The following is a 14,579-nucleotide window of genomic DNA, read 5'->3' as shown; positions in this document are numbered from 1 at the left end:
TCCGTCCCGCTGGTGTTTGGGATCTTTCCGTGACATCAGAGCGGCGCTGACAGTAAACAAGTTTCCTCTCGGGGAGTCGACGCTGAGAGGATTCAGTGGGAATGAGAGCGCCCACCCCTCCCCCCACTTCCTGCAGGACTCTTCCTCCTTTTCCTGTCATCTCCACCGTCCAGCACAACAGTAAATACAAACAGTCATGAACAAAATCTGATCCGATTCATCACAACAGTCACTCGTCTCCTTTTGTCAAACTGAATTTCTTCAATTTTTTTTCTCAAAATATCTCAAAGTCAGTCTCAAAAAGGTTTCAGAATGGTCTCAAATGTTTCTCAATTTAAACATTGGATAATTAGAATCTTAAATCAGGAAAACTTGATAAAAACCAGCTGGAATTTGAATGAAAACTCGATGTACAATAGGGGTGGGGTTATTTGAGTTCACTTCTTATTGTTCCTTTTAAAGGAAAATTAATATGTGGATTCAATGAAACATTTGTGCATATGTGTACTGTAACTACAAATATGCATAGTTAAAGGGCTTATACTAGGGGTCTCCAACCCGCGGCTCCAGGGCCACATGTGGCTCTTTCACCCAACCATTGTGGCTCCCTGTTCAAGAAAAATGAAAGTCTCTATAAAAACTGTAAAGTAAAAAAGTAAGAATAAAGAAAACTAACTTTATTGCAGCAGCTGATGGACAAACGAATCACAAGTCAAACTAAAACATTTTGACAGATTTTTGTGTTCAGCACAACAAATTTATTGGAGGTCAGTGAGTGAAGAGGTTCCAGATTATACATTTACAAATTTAAGGATTTTAAGTCCACCTTACAGGTAAAAAAAAATACAGTAAGGGTCATTTAAAGAGCTCTTGTTTAATTTTGATAAGATTTTTGGCTGAGATGTTGCACAAGTGGTAATATAAACTGTAATATAAACTATTACTACATTTTCTGCATTGAGATGAGCCTATGTGACACAGGAAGTCTTTTATTTTGAAAGGAACCTGTCAAAAGTTACAAACTATCTCATATTTAGTAAAAAAAGGGATATTTTCACTTATTTATGTTTTATTTATGCCAAAAAATTACAGTTCATTTATATTTATTATAATAGTAACAAAAACAAAAATTAATGTCTTATTTTTCTAATGAATTCACTAAATTGGATCTTTAAGCCTTAAAGGTTGAAGGCCTACAGCACACGTGTCAAAGACAAGGCCCGGGGGCCGGATCCGGCCCTCCAGATCATTTTATTTTATTGTTATTAATGACCCGATGTTATCTTGCCCTCATTTCTAACTTGAATAATTTTGACAAAATATATTTTGATGGAGAGTAAAATATTGAAAGCTATTTAAGGTTTAAGTTGATTTATTCTGGAATAATATTCATGAATTATTTATTACTCACATAATGCTAAAGTTTAAAAAATGTGGCATTCTGTTTGCTTTTTGGATTAATTTGGGATTTGCGTAGAGTTTTTAGGCTGTTTTGGAGTTTAGCTAATATTTCAGCTTCACGCTAGCTGTTTTGGCTAACCTAAGTAATTTTTTTTTTTGTTTTTTAGGCTAATTTGACATTTAGCTAATATTTTAGCTGCTATCAGCTTCAGTGAGTTTAGCAATCAACTTCAACGTTTTGAGCTATCAGCTTTAGCATTTTCAGCAGCCAAATTCAGCTTCCAGCATTCTCACTAGCATTATCGCAGGTAAAGTTATACATCTAGTTCATAATTAAGTTAAAAGGTTATGGTTTTAAGTTTTAAAAATGTAGTTTTAGAGAGTTCAATAAATGTTTCTCCTGTTCCGTACGCGACCTAAGGTGTGTTTTTTGCCCCCTTGTATGATTGAGTTTGACACTCCTGGTCTACAGCAAGAGAAAAAACAACTTTTTTAGCTTTTAAGTGTTTTATAATATTCATTCCTCACTATAAACAACCCCAAAGTGCTATTTTGATTCGTTTACGTACTTTTGCACAATCCTCTAAAAACCTGCGCTCCGAGCACCAGCCCCTCCCAACTCACTAAAACGAGCCGGTTCTCACAAGCTGATGTCACAAAGTGGGGAACAGCCCCTTCTAGGAACAGTCAGCACTGCTGCATGTACATCTATTTTAAGGATCTACAGTCCGACCGTGTAGTGAAGCAGAAACAAGTCCAAAGATATTATCTTTCTAAAGGAAAGTGTCTCCTCAGCTCTTACCGTCCAAGGCGTCGAACATGTCGGTGATGAAGTAGTCGATGAAGGAGATCTGGGATTTGGGAACGCTGCAGGTGTTCCTGTCGAAGACGGGCATCACCACGGGCAGCCCCAGCCGCTTCTCCTCGTCCGTCTGCAGCCGAGCAGAGGGAACAGTGAGCGTTCGAGGTACGAGGAAACCAAACCCGCCTAAAGGAGCCGCTTCCTTCACCTGAGCGAAGTACTCCTCGGAGATCCGCCCCGCCCACTCGATGCAGAGCTCCAGCGGCCGGCAGGGGTTCGCCACGTCCGCACACTTGATCAGCATCCTCTTGATCAGCAGACGGTTTTCCGCGGAGTTCCTGAAGTTGGTTTGACTCTCCGACTCGCTGTTCCCGCTCTGTTGGGAACGCGAAGAAGAGAAATGATAGAAAGTCGTCGTTAGAGACGCGCTGCCCATCGGCTGCATTCAGAGGCGTTTACAGAAAACAAGAATGAGCTTTAGAGATGCAAAAGTAACTTTAAGAGCTAAAGAAAAAAAGGAAAAAAGCTTTGAAGCTACATGCTAAATGCTAAACTATCTTAAAGACATGAAAGCAGCAAAAAATGAATTAATCCCAACATTTTAGAATAAAAAAGATAGAAAAATAACAAAAATATATGTAAAAAATTAAAGTAAACAGGTCAACAAATGCCTAAAAATGACTAAACTCACTAAATAAACATTTTTAACAAATAATAATGAGTAAAAAAAGTGAAAGTTGCCAAAGAAAGATAAAAAATTAAAGATTGGCCAAAATAAAAGCATTACAGTACAAAAAAATGGTTCTACACTGCAAAACTGAATGTTAAAAAGTAAAAAGACTCATTTTGAGAAAAATAATCTTTTTAAGAAAGTTTTCAATAGAAAATAAGTTAAAGAAAACATGTCTTAGTGACTAGAATTTCTTTAGGTCGATTTATTTTAACAGATTTTCTTTGCTTATTTAAAGAAAATCTAACAATGGGTTTTATAAATTTAAGACTTTTTAAGTGTAAGTCATCAAAAAATTAAGAAACATAAATGTAAAGAACAAGCAAACTTCAATAATCTTTTTGTCTCTAAGCGATGAAGCGGCGGCGGCGTCTTACACAGGTGCTGGTCTCTTCGATGGCCGCCATCGGCTTGTTGATGCTGTTCACGAACTTGCTGACGTGCTCGAAGTGTCGGGTCATCTCTGTAGCCAGAACCATGTCGATGATGGACTGCCGCAGAGTTCGGTACTGATTCCTGTGGGCAGAACCGCAGAAACAATCGGTGATTCTCCTGGAGATGCCGTTCTGTCGGCCGCGGCGTTTGGAGGCCTAAACACCCTCAAACGTTTGTGGATGCTTTCATCTCTGCAGTTAGGAGGTTTTTTCCCTTTAGCTTCATGAATGTGGGACAGATGTGTGACCAAAACCTTCTTTAAACTACAGTGACCCACTAGAGAAAGAAAAACACACTTTTAGTTCTGTGAATGTCGGTTATTTCTGTGATAAGAATAAGAATTTTACACAGTTTTGTCTCATTTTTTTGCGGTAATAATGATAAACGGTTCATGAAAACCAAACTGAATTCCATATGAAACTACTTTTGGGACTTCAGGAAAGTGAGGTTTTCATGAAAGTTAAAGGTGTTAATCCTGTAAAGCTTTTTACATTAAATAACTAAATATTCTGGAATTAAGATGTCCTTTTAAACCAAAAAATATAAGCATAAAATCAAAAAATATCAGAAAAAAGTAAAATTTTACAAGAATAAAATTAAAATTATGAGAAAAAAGTCAAAATTCTACAAGAGTTATATTCTAAAATCATAAAATAAAAAAATATACAAGAATACAATAAAAAAATACAATTTTAGGAGAACAAAATCATAAAGTTATGAGCAAAAAGTTATAATTTAATGGGAATAAAACCGTAAAATTATGAGAATTTTCTTTTTATTTAGTAAAAGAAATTAAAAAAAAATTAAAGGGTACAATCTTAAAAACATGAGGAGTAAAGTCATAATTTTATAAGAATAAAATTGTACAAGTCAAAAATGTACAAGAATAGAAATGTTAAATTTAAGCTTCAAAAAGTCTTAATTTAACAGGAAAAAAGTTACATTTAGTTTAACATTTTTTTTAACAAAAACAATCAAACCAGTTTAATTTATGCTACAGAAAATTCAGAGGAATTTGATGGATAAATCACTGAATCTGCTTTACTTTTTATGTAAATGCCAAACTTTATTTTCCCCCCAAAAATCCTGAATTTTGCACTGTATAATATGATTTTTAAAATCATTAATTTATCATTTTACTCTTGTAAAATGTTGACCTTTTTCTCATAACTGTATGAGTTTTTTCTCAAATATTTATTTATTTTTCCTTTGGTAAGAGTTTAAACAATGTTAGTTAAAATGCAAAAAATATTGACATAAATGGTAAAATTATTAACCCACTGTCTCACATTTGATCTACATATTTTTAACTTGTTTTATAAATAATTTATTATTGGCAAAATCATTATTCTTTTAATACAAGAACTCATTTAAAAGTGAATAACAATAGATGAGTTCTTTTCACCATAAAGTTTTTAAATTAGCTCAACTTTTCCCACTAAAAGTGTTTTTGAGATTTCATGGAGGCAGCCATGTTAAGCATTCTACTGCCCCTAGTGGAACGACGATGAACTACAGGGCAGAAAACGGTTACATATTCAATTGATTTTTTAAGAAAGTCTGGATCATGTTAACTAGATCTCATCAATGTGTTCATCAAATATGATACTAATAGTTATGTAGAGTTAAATACAGATTTCTTTACGGTTTGATGCTAATCTTCCTGTTTCAGGTCAGAAGCATCAAACCTCAGGCTGCAGGTTTACCTCAGGTACATGGAGTTTAAAGAATTTCCACTTTTCTCACATCTGATCTCAAAGATTTCCCTCCCTGATGGGCTGCAGACGACCAGCTCTTTCGTTTCCCTCAGCGTCTTGGCTGGACCCACCTGTCGATGTTCTTAAAGATGTTGCTCTTGCCGTCTCTGTGGGTGAGCTGGAAGGCGAGGGCGGCGTGGTGGCTCTCCAGCACGGCCGTGTCGTTGTACAGGATGGCTAGCTCGCTTCCCGCGTTGCACAGGAAGGAGTTGGTTCTGCCCGGGTGGTCGACGTCGTGGACGGTGGCCGCGATCAGCGCCGCCACCTCGTCCAGCTGATCCAGACTGCCCTGAAGGAGACGGCGAACAGAGCGAGACGTCAAACTGCATCCACACCAACCGAGCCTCTTCCACCTGATCGGGTACACTAGGAAGATCTGTCACCATGGCAACTGATACCGCAGATGTCATGATGCACCTTTGAAAAATGTTTATACTGTTGGATATACAATTAAAGGACATAAATGAATCTGAGGATTGTTGACTCTGAAAACTTAAAATAAAGCAATAAGTTGACTGAGCAGCTAAGACCAAGAGAAAAATCAAAAGTTAAAGCCGCAGGTGCCCATCCCCCACTCTCACTGGCTGAGCACTTTCCTCCACTTTTTTGAAAAAGGAGTCTTTTCTGTTGGTTTTATCTCCATAGCAACCATTTTATGTTTTGCTCGCCTCGGGTTGACGAACAGGTTTATGTAATTTTTAGAAGAATTTGCAGAAGTAATTTTTTGGATTTCCTTGGCATCGGAGGATTATAGTTAACCACGCCCACATTTCTAATATAGTCATCCTGTGTGTCATATTGTTTGTTTCGTTCAGCCTGAGCTAGGGATTAATATATTTTCATAATATTCCAGTAAAATATGTGCGAGCGTAAGGAGAACGCCACTTTTGGCGCTGTTAGCACAGCAAGCTAATATATCTACAAACTTTAAAAGTTTTTTAGCAAGAAGTCTCCAAATGTTGCTTGAGGAGTTAAGAGGCGATAGATCAAAATTGCCAGGAGGAGTTTAAATATGTAGCTGGTGCTAAAGGTGGTATTTTTTTTTTTTTTTATTTAAGATGGCTGCTTTTTCCAGAGGCCAAAGATCAACAAAACTTTAGCTGTAGACGTAACCTGGCAGCGTGTGTGGGGAAACTTTGTGAAGACCGCTTGGACAAAAGTATTTGTTTTTTCTATTTTGTAAAAATGTGAAAAAAATCACAAAAATCTCAAACATTGCCAAAAAAAAAAAAAAATGGCCGGCAAGTCAAAGGTCATTTGGCCATCCCATAATAATTTAAAAACTTCCTTTGGATGTCCCAGAAATGTTTTAAATTTTTATTTAATTTTCTTGAGCATCATAAGAGATTTTGTCCCCATCAATTTTTTAAGGGTTTTGCTCGCTGTGATGTCATCATTTTTCGAGATGGGGAGAGGGTCACTATGCCCTAAATTCATTTTCACCAGGTACAAAGACAGAGGAGTTGTGAAAACAATCTTAGGGTTTAGTCCAGGAATAATCCCTGAAAACTAACAAAACTAATACATAAAACCTAGAAGAAAACCCAGGAAGTTGTTTGCTCGGTACAGAGGTCGCTTGTTTGTGTGGGATCTGAAGGACAGCCAGAGGCTGCTTCCTCTGGTCAGTCAGAGACGGCACCAGCTGGGAACTGAAAGTTCAACCAGAGAATCAGCTACAGTTCCCAGAAGAAAAGAGGAAAACAGCCACAGCAGACTGTGGTGCTGGTGTCGGAAGCTTCCAAGAAGGCGGTTGATGGCATTTCCTGGGAGGGATCAGGAAGTTCTGGAAAACCCTCCTGAGGGAGGAGGTGACGCATGAACGACTGTCAGTCTGTGCATGAAGAACTCTCTGAGATCAGATGGTTTTTGCACGAAGAACCTGCAGGACATGCCAGACGCTGTAACCTGTTTTCATGGTGTTTTGGTTCTCTGACCTTGACCCGCTCTTTGCGCAGGAAGTAGGCGGTGGCGTGCAGCACGTCTGCAGCGTGCGTGGAGTTGTGGTAGGAGTTGGAGGAGTGGTAGCTGGCCTCAATGAGCTGCAGCCAGGAGCGCAGCGTGGCCTCTGAGCAGTTCAGGAAGTCGCACACGCCAAAACTGGTGAAAATTTTCAGGCCGAGGTAAGTCAGCGGCCTGCAGAGAAACCAGAGGAGGAACGTCACCACGGAATCGAAGACAGAGCTGGTCAGGATCGAGTCTTAATCTGCATTCACACTGGGTGTAATTCACGCATCAAATTCACGCCTGCCGCATGTTAAATGTACTGCTCAACGCTTATCATAAATGTCCTTGACAATTCGGCCACATGTGGGAGGAGCTACCGCCAACGTTTGTCTAGACTAGATTTGTTGCCACATCATATCGCTAGCTCTGCCAGATTCTGGGCATCAGACATCGCTTGCTCTGCTTGCCGGACACCGCTAGCTATGCCAGACCCTTGACGTCGGACATCGCTAGCTATGCCAGACCCTTGACGTTGGACATCGCTAGCTATGCCAGACCCTTGGTGGCGGACATCGCTAACTCTGCCGGACATCGCTAGCTCTGCTAGACATCGCTAGCTATGCCAGACCCTTGACGGCGGACATCGCTAGCTCTACTGGTCCCTGGGCGGCGGACCTCTCTAGCTAACTACGCTGTCCATCGGGCGGCTCGCTAGCATGGGGGACACGATCGCTCTAGCTCCATAAATTCTGGCAACATGCTGGCGACCTGTCCAGGGTTTATCGCGCCTTCACTCAACAGTAGACCGGGACAGTGTCCGACAACCCTGCAGCCTAGATGGTTAGAATCTTTTAGAAAATGGATGAAATTTTAGAATGAAATCCCTCACATCGAGCAGCCATGTTTATCAAGTCACTGAAAACGTCAGGTGCCTAAAGGTGACGGGTGCGTCAAACCTCAGGTGTTTGAAGTCTTGACGCTCTGCATCTGCCACCCAAATTGGACCTCATATTACGTCTCCACATTGACTTAACATTGAAACTCGATGATCCTGCCGTGCAAACCGTGTCTGGTGTGAACGCAGATGTTGTGCCGTTTGCTCCTCAGTTTATAAGGTGATAAACACGACTTTATTTGCTGCTGCTTTTACTCAGAGTCCTTCACCTCTTGTGAGTCGCTGCTTCCAGCTCCAGGATGTTGAACTCCCAGCATTCCTCGTCGTTCAGCATCTCTGCGATGGACGGAGGAACGTCGTTTAAGGTGACCGGGATGGCCAGCTGACTCTGGCTCATGTCTGAAAGGTTCACAGCAGCAGATCAAAGTCACCAGACACTAAAAACTAACAATCCTGAGACCAGAACTGAAACAAAGAGTAACATCCACAGTATTATTGTTTTAAAAAAGAAGCAAAAACTGAAGACATTTAAACTTAAAGCAAGAAAAAAGTTTGAATATGAAAGTGAATTGAATGATCTTAAACTTACTTTTGGAGAAAACATATTCATTTCCAGAGAGTCTCCGCAGCCCATCCTGGAAAAAAAAGGTATATTTTAGTAAATATTTTATTATCATAAAAAACTAAAAATATCAGAATTTAGCTTCTTGTTTGGACAAATTAAATTAGTAAATGACAGATTTGTCCACATCCCCCTTAACACTTTTGCTGCAAAATACAAAATTAATAAATAAAAAAATCAAAGCAATATTAAATTAAATACAAATGAAAAAAAGTGTAAAATAAATGAAATAATAAAAATAAAGAAAGATATATATATTTAAAAAAAATTAAAAATAAAATATATTTTTAATTAATTTGATTTGAATTCAAAATGATAAAAAAAATTGAATTTTGCACTTTTTGTTCCATTTGATTAGTTCTACTGAAGACTTTTTAATAAATATACTAAGAAGTTTCATATCATTAAATTAAAATCATCTGAAGTCTGCAGGTAACCAATCAGAGAAGCTTTGGGAGGTAAAACAACCCTGGGAATCATGTTTAAAAGACCTAGTTAAGACCTCAGGACTGTGAGTGGACGCATGCTCATCTTACACTCATCAGCCCCCCCACCAGGTCGTTGGTGTGGGGGTCATCCTCCTTGGAGGCGAGCTGTGGGGAGTAAAGCTCGGTGGTCCGCAGGATCTCCAGGACGCGGTCCAGAGCCTCGGCCACCGTGACCGGGCTGTTCTCCTGGGCTGCGTTGATGATGTTTATTACCTGCGGTGGAGAAGTCCTGATCAGAACTTCAAACACAAAAGACCGCTCTGGCTTTTGGGCCGCGACACAGAAGGTCTTTGTGAAAACGTTGCATGTGATTCTCTGGAAAAAACGCTAAATAAAGACATTTAGCACACAAGAGCGTCACAGGACCGCTGCAGGAGGCCAAGAAGACAATGTGACTCTGTAGGGAGTCCGGCCCACAGCGCCGTTTGACTGGTTCTCTATAATTAGAACTCAATTCTTAACGATTTCCCTCAGTTTAAAAATAAGACGGCCACAAAAAGTCCCGAGATGTTGGATAAGATTCAGTCTCACTGTGAGATTATCAAGCAAAAGAACTTCATGTCTTCCAAGAAAGCACAACGTTTTGCCTTCTTTGTGCTCTTTTCAGCATCAACCCGATTTATCAATACTTGTATTGGCAAGAGTCTAGCGATACGATACGTATCGCGATACCAGACTCACGATACATATCGCGATAGACTGTTCCAGAACAACTTTTAAAGAAAAAAAACTACCTGAATAATAATTTGTTGTAATAAAATGGTAAAATTCCTTTTATTTAATGATCACATTCATGATTTTCTTTTGGTAAATTAACAAATATTTGTTCTTAAACTGTCAACATTGTCGGATTTCCACTATAAAATATTTTTTAGCAAAAGAAAAAAACAAGTGGAAAACTAAAGTAAGAGGCTGAAGTACGCCCATAAATGATGCCCATGTCAGCATTTAAATCAATACAAGTATCGCCAAATGGAGTATCGCGATACTTATCGCCAAATGGAGTATCGCGATACTTATCGCCAAATCGATTTTTTCCTTTAGTCAATACACAGGTATCAGAGTCGGTTAATAAACTGTTCTTTTTACTGTTATTGGTGTGAACTTTATCTCACATTTTCAGCTGACTTTGCGGAGTTTGAGTCTACATTTTCAGGGGCAAAAGAATATTTTTCCTTTCATAGATTCGTTGGATAACTGAGATGGCGAGAAGAATGGCTCAAATGGTTTTGGAGACGTTCAGACCTTGGTGATGGGAGCCTCGATGGTCATCGAATGAATCCTGGCGACGGACGAGTGCCTTCGGTTCTGTAAACTTGGAGCTGCGGTGAAGAACAGATGCATTATGGGACGTTTCACAGACTTTTCTCATCAATGAAACATCAACGTACCCAAAAATAATAAAAATAAGAAGAAGATCTATAAAACAGAATACAGAATCCGTCTCACCGTCACTCCCACGGGAACTGACCGATCTGGCATCGATGGAGTCTTTCCTGCGGTCTCTGTGGCGTAAAGAATGGCACTCTGGGTAGGAAAATAGGAAACGCAGGAACTAATTATCTTTTCATTCCAAAACTGCTTTATTTAACCAAAATATGACAGTTAAAGCATAAAAATACCACCATTAAAAATGACATTTCACTATATTTGATCCTAAATCCAGCTGTAAACTCGCTGTAGTTGGTCTTCAGTGAGTCAGGTACCTGACTGAGAATGCTCGCCGCTGCAGCGCTCCTCTTTGTTGAACTTGTGTACCTGTCAGACAGAGCAGAGGGTTCAGGTGGAGGTGTGTGCAGGTGCTTCACCTTCAGACACACCAGGAAAAGCTTCTGTACTGTATCTAGGAAGAAGTACATAAATATTTTTTAACAATAAATCAGAATAATTCAAATGTCCAGCTTTTATGGGTCAAAATTTGAATTAAATATATTAAAAAATCTGGTCTGGAGTTATTCTTGTAACTTGTTTCAATATCCAGAACATAATTAAGTTAAATAAAGCAAAATTATTTCTTAATAAATTAAATTTCATCACATTCCATTGATTTATTCAGTAAAAATGTTAAAACTATAAATAGCAGATTGTAATCAAAAATACTCAACGTAAGTCAACTTTAATATTCCAAACTATAAATGAACAACCTTCCTCATTTTCTAGTAAACGGGTTCACATAATTCAGATTTATGACCAGTTTATAGATAATCCATAAATAATTCAGTTTGTCTTTTTTGTGTAGATCACAGACGTTACACAAGAGCCACACTGTCCAGTAGATGAGTTAGTCATGGTGATCTGGTTATGGATCGTGTGGAACGGCTTATCTGGTTGCATAAGAGCGTGTGAGTCACCGCACCTTTACCTGCTGCTGACACGGCATTATGAGCATTTGTGTGATGGAGACAGAACGTCATTCGCTGCTATTAAATTAGGCCTTTCTATAAAAATAAATGTGTTTTATGTGCTAAAGTGTCATTTTTTATAGCTTTTATTAAATTCAAATTTTCATTTTTAACCCTCCGTTTATGGTCGTTTCTGAAGAACAGCACTGATGTTGTTCAATTACTGATGTTGTTCAAATTAGGATGAGATGTCCATTATTAGAAATGAATGTGGAAGTCTGAACCGTCTGACGCACGGCGGAGCTTTCACAGAGAGCGTTATTCCTGATAATGGACGTCTAATTGGCCACTATGGTCACTTATGACAGAAATAAACAATCAAACAATTTTTAGTTCTTATTATTTAATTATTTTTGTTAAAATCGCTTTTCACAACAAGCGTGGTGTGACAGGTTGTCATGGTAACATCGATGTAAGGTTAAATAAGGCTTCAGTTCAGAGACAAAGTTCAACTCTTACTGCGTGTTTTTGTCCAAAAGTAAAAGTTTGCTTCAAAGAAGTCAGTGCAGTGATGCTGTGTGACCGGAACTACTTTTGAGGCGTGCATCCACACCCAGCAGCCAATCAGAACTGAGCATTCACCTGGACTAAGGTATTAATACGTGTAAATTAATTATAAATGTATATAAAATGCAAATTGGAGCACATTTTGTTACATTCTGGGTCAAATTAACCCATCTTAACATGTAAAAAATCTAAGAAATGAAACCATGAAAGGTTTTTATACATTTTATCAGAAGGACTGGAAACACTTAAATGATGTTAAATCCAAGTTGAGAGAATGAGAGGAAGATTCTTTTATTTGTAACTGTTTTTAAATAAAATGTTTTTATTTTCCAACTGCAATTAATTCGATTTTTTTTGCCGCCTCTTGGACAGAATAAAGGTTAAAGGTTAAATAAAGGTTAATATAATCAAAATAAATAATAACAGGAGGGTTGTTGTACAGGTGATATCAGACTTCCATGTCTAAAGGATTCTCAGCTCCACCGAGCGACCAGGAAAGCCGCGTGCTGCCGTCAGCCGACCGTCTCCTCTCCTCATGCAAACACCATGACAGAAAGTCGAAGCTGGAGCCTGAGCAGCGCTGCCAGAGGTATAAATAGGAAGTGGCGCCTTGCCTCGAGCCCGCCCAGCCTCGGAGGGGGATCCTGGTTCTTAGTCGTAGCTTAGTGAACTCTGACGTCACGTCGTGGACTAATCTTCAGGATGAATTAGAACGGAGCGGCGGAGGTGTTTAACCTGACACTTTGACCTAAAACTTCAGCTAACTGACATGATGCAGGATTTTTCTGTTTGGTTCGTTTTTATGATGTTTTTAGTCAAATTTAAAAATAACCCGTGTTGTTTTTTAGGACATAGTTTCTGCAGAGCATTTTTCACATGTTTGCTTGACTGTTCATCATGGCTGCATCTCATTAAGTATACTTTAGTTTTCTTATTTTAATTAGTGGGTCAATTTGAGCCCAAACGGAAAAGGACTTAATTTGACTTAATTTCTAGTTATATCAAAAATTATTCTTTATTGCTTTTTTTTCCATCCTAGATTTCGTGCAGGATTTAATGGTACTTCGGAAACTGAAGACATACAGAATAAAAGGATTCAATTATCAAAAATAAATAAATAAATAAATCAGTTGCTTATGAGACGACTTTAAGTTATATGTAGGTCTTTTTTTGAGTTCATAAAATAAAGTTTTAGTTTGATTTTTTATAGTCTTTACGACTCATTTCATTGAAAATGGTGATTTTCATCACAAAAGGGAAAAAATGATTTAAAATTGTGTTTTCATTGAAAATCTGATGAAAGTCGTGATTTTCATCAGATTTTTAAAAAAAATGTGTTTTTCATTAAAAAAATCCATGATTTTCATCTAATTGGGGAAAAAATTATTGAAGAAATTATGTTTTCATTGAAAAATGAGATTTTCATTGGATAGGAAAAAAAATTAAATTGTGTTCATTGAAAATTTAGATTTTTTTATTGAATGGGGAAAAATGCATTTTTAATCAAAGATCATGATTTTCATCAGATAGGGGAAAAAATAAAGAAAGTCGTGTTTTTAATTGAAAATCATATATTTTTTCTATCAAAAGGGGAAAAAAAATGCGTTTTAAAACAAAATTTTTGATTTAATCGTATGAAAAAGAAAAAAAAATGCAATTTTAATTAAAAGAATTGTAATTTTCATCGGATGAAAATCGTTTTTTTGGTTTTTTAACATCTTCTTGTAGCAATTTCATGAAAACAGAGGGAAAGGTGGGTCGCTCTGCACCAACGGTCCTGATGAACTCCTGCCGCTCTGCAGAAACTACGTCGTTGAAAACAACATGTTTTTTGTCTTTGGCTGAAAACGGCATAAATAAAAGAGGTTTTCACAATAGATCACAAGAGGGTCGGAGTGGGACTTTAAAGTCATTCATTACAAGAGATTTTCTTTTTTGGATTGATTTTAAAAGCCCGTTTGACCCATTTTCTTCCCTGATAATCTTTCACTGTAATAAATCTGATTGGTCTCCTGTCCAGATGTTCTTACCTGGTTATTGTTGTCAAAGTGAGGTCTTTTGATGGCGACAAAATGTCGAATTTTCCTGAAAGAACAAAGGCCGTGGTTTAGCGTGGCGTTCGCTGACCTTCAGTGACCTCTGGATGAAGCTCTTACCCTCCCTGACCGAACACAGGAACGATCTTCACTTGCTGTTGGATGCTGTCGCCGGACTTCTTCCTGGCGTAGTAGCATCCCTGCCATTCCTGCAGACAGAACCAAACATCCAGAACCGTGAAACTCGGCCGCGTTCTGCGGGTCGGTCTGTGGGAGGCGGCCTCTTCCAGAACTCACCTTTCCTTTCTTGATGCAGGTGTTGATGGTGTCCAGCAGGTCGGCTCGGTTCTTGTCGCTCTTGGGAAGCTCGGTCAGCTCCTTCCCGATGACCTCGCCCCGCTGGTATCCCATCATCCTCTCGAACGCAGGATTCACATACTGGAACAGTTTGAATGTGTTTAATAAAATCAACATTTATAAACACTTTTTTTGGTTCTTTATGAGTTTTTGATATAATTTAGAAATTTTGTCAAATTAAAAATCAAAATAAATGTTTATTC

At 38.3% G+C, this 14,579-nt stretch overlaps 1 protein-coding gene and 1 long non-coding RNA gene across 5 annotated transcripts in view; one reads left to right on the top strand and one right to left on the bottom strand.

The window, feature by feature from the left end:
- pde8b (phosphodiesterase 8B) overlaps positions 1-14,579 on the bottom strand; it is a 55,435-nt gene that overhangs the window by 4,271 nt on the left and 36,585 nt on the right. For all 4 annotated transcript variants that reach the window (XM_024299071.1, XM_024299070.1, XM_024299066.2 and 1 more), the window contains 14 exons: positions 14,317-14,457; positions 14,140-14,228; positions 14,014-14,068; positions 10,781-10,832; positions 10,524-10,601; positions 10,320-10,396; positions 9,123-9,287; positions 8,554-8,599; positions 8,234-8,363; positions 7,060-7,258; positions 5,197-5,414; positions 3,311-3,449; positions 2,412-2,579; positions 2,204-2,333 (listed from right to left, as the gene is read on the bottom strand). In XM_024299071.1, coding sequence (XP_024154839.1) covers positions 2,204-2,333; positions 2,412-2,579; positions 3,311-3,449; positions 5,197-5,414; positions 7,060-7,258; positions 8,234-8,363; positions 8,554-8,599; positions 9,123-9,287; positions 10,320-10,396; positions 10,524-10,601; positions 10,781-10,832; positions 14,014-14,068; positions 14,140-14,228; positions 14,317-14,457 — 1,687 coding nt within the window. The remainder of the gene's footprint in view (positions 1-2,203; positions 2,334-2,411; positions 2,580-3,310; positions 3,450-5,196; positions 5,415-7,059; positions 7,259-8,233; positions 8,364-8,553; positions 8,600-9,122; positions 9,288-10,319; positions 10,397-10,523; positions 10,602-10,780; positions 10,833-14,013; positions 14,069-14,139; positions 14,229-14,316; positions 14,458-14,579) is intronic.
- On the top strand, positions 11,757-14,505 carry LOC112163001. The gene is made up of 3 exons (XR_002922209.2): positions 11,757-12,068; positions 12,426-12,572; positions 14,336-14,505. It is a non-coding gene; the product is annotated as an uncharacterized LOC112163001 (long non-coding RNA).

This window comes from Oryzias melastigma, linkage group LG12 (assembly GCF_002922805.2).
Source record: "Oryzias melastigma strain HK-1 linkage group LG12, ASM292280v2, whole genome shotgun sequence".
NCBI classification, from domain to species: Eukaryota; Metazoa; Chordata; class Actinopteri; order Beloniformes; family Adrianichthyidae; genus Oryzias; species Oryzias melastigma.
Note: the sequence above shows the minus strand (reverse complement) of the source record. Positions and strands in the feature narration are given on the sequence as shown.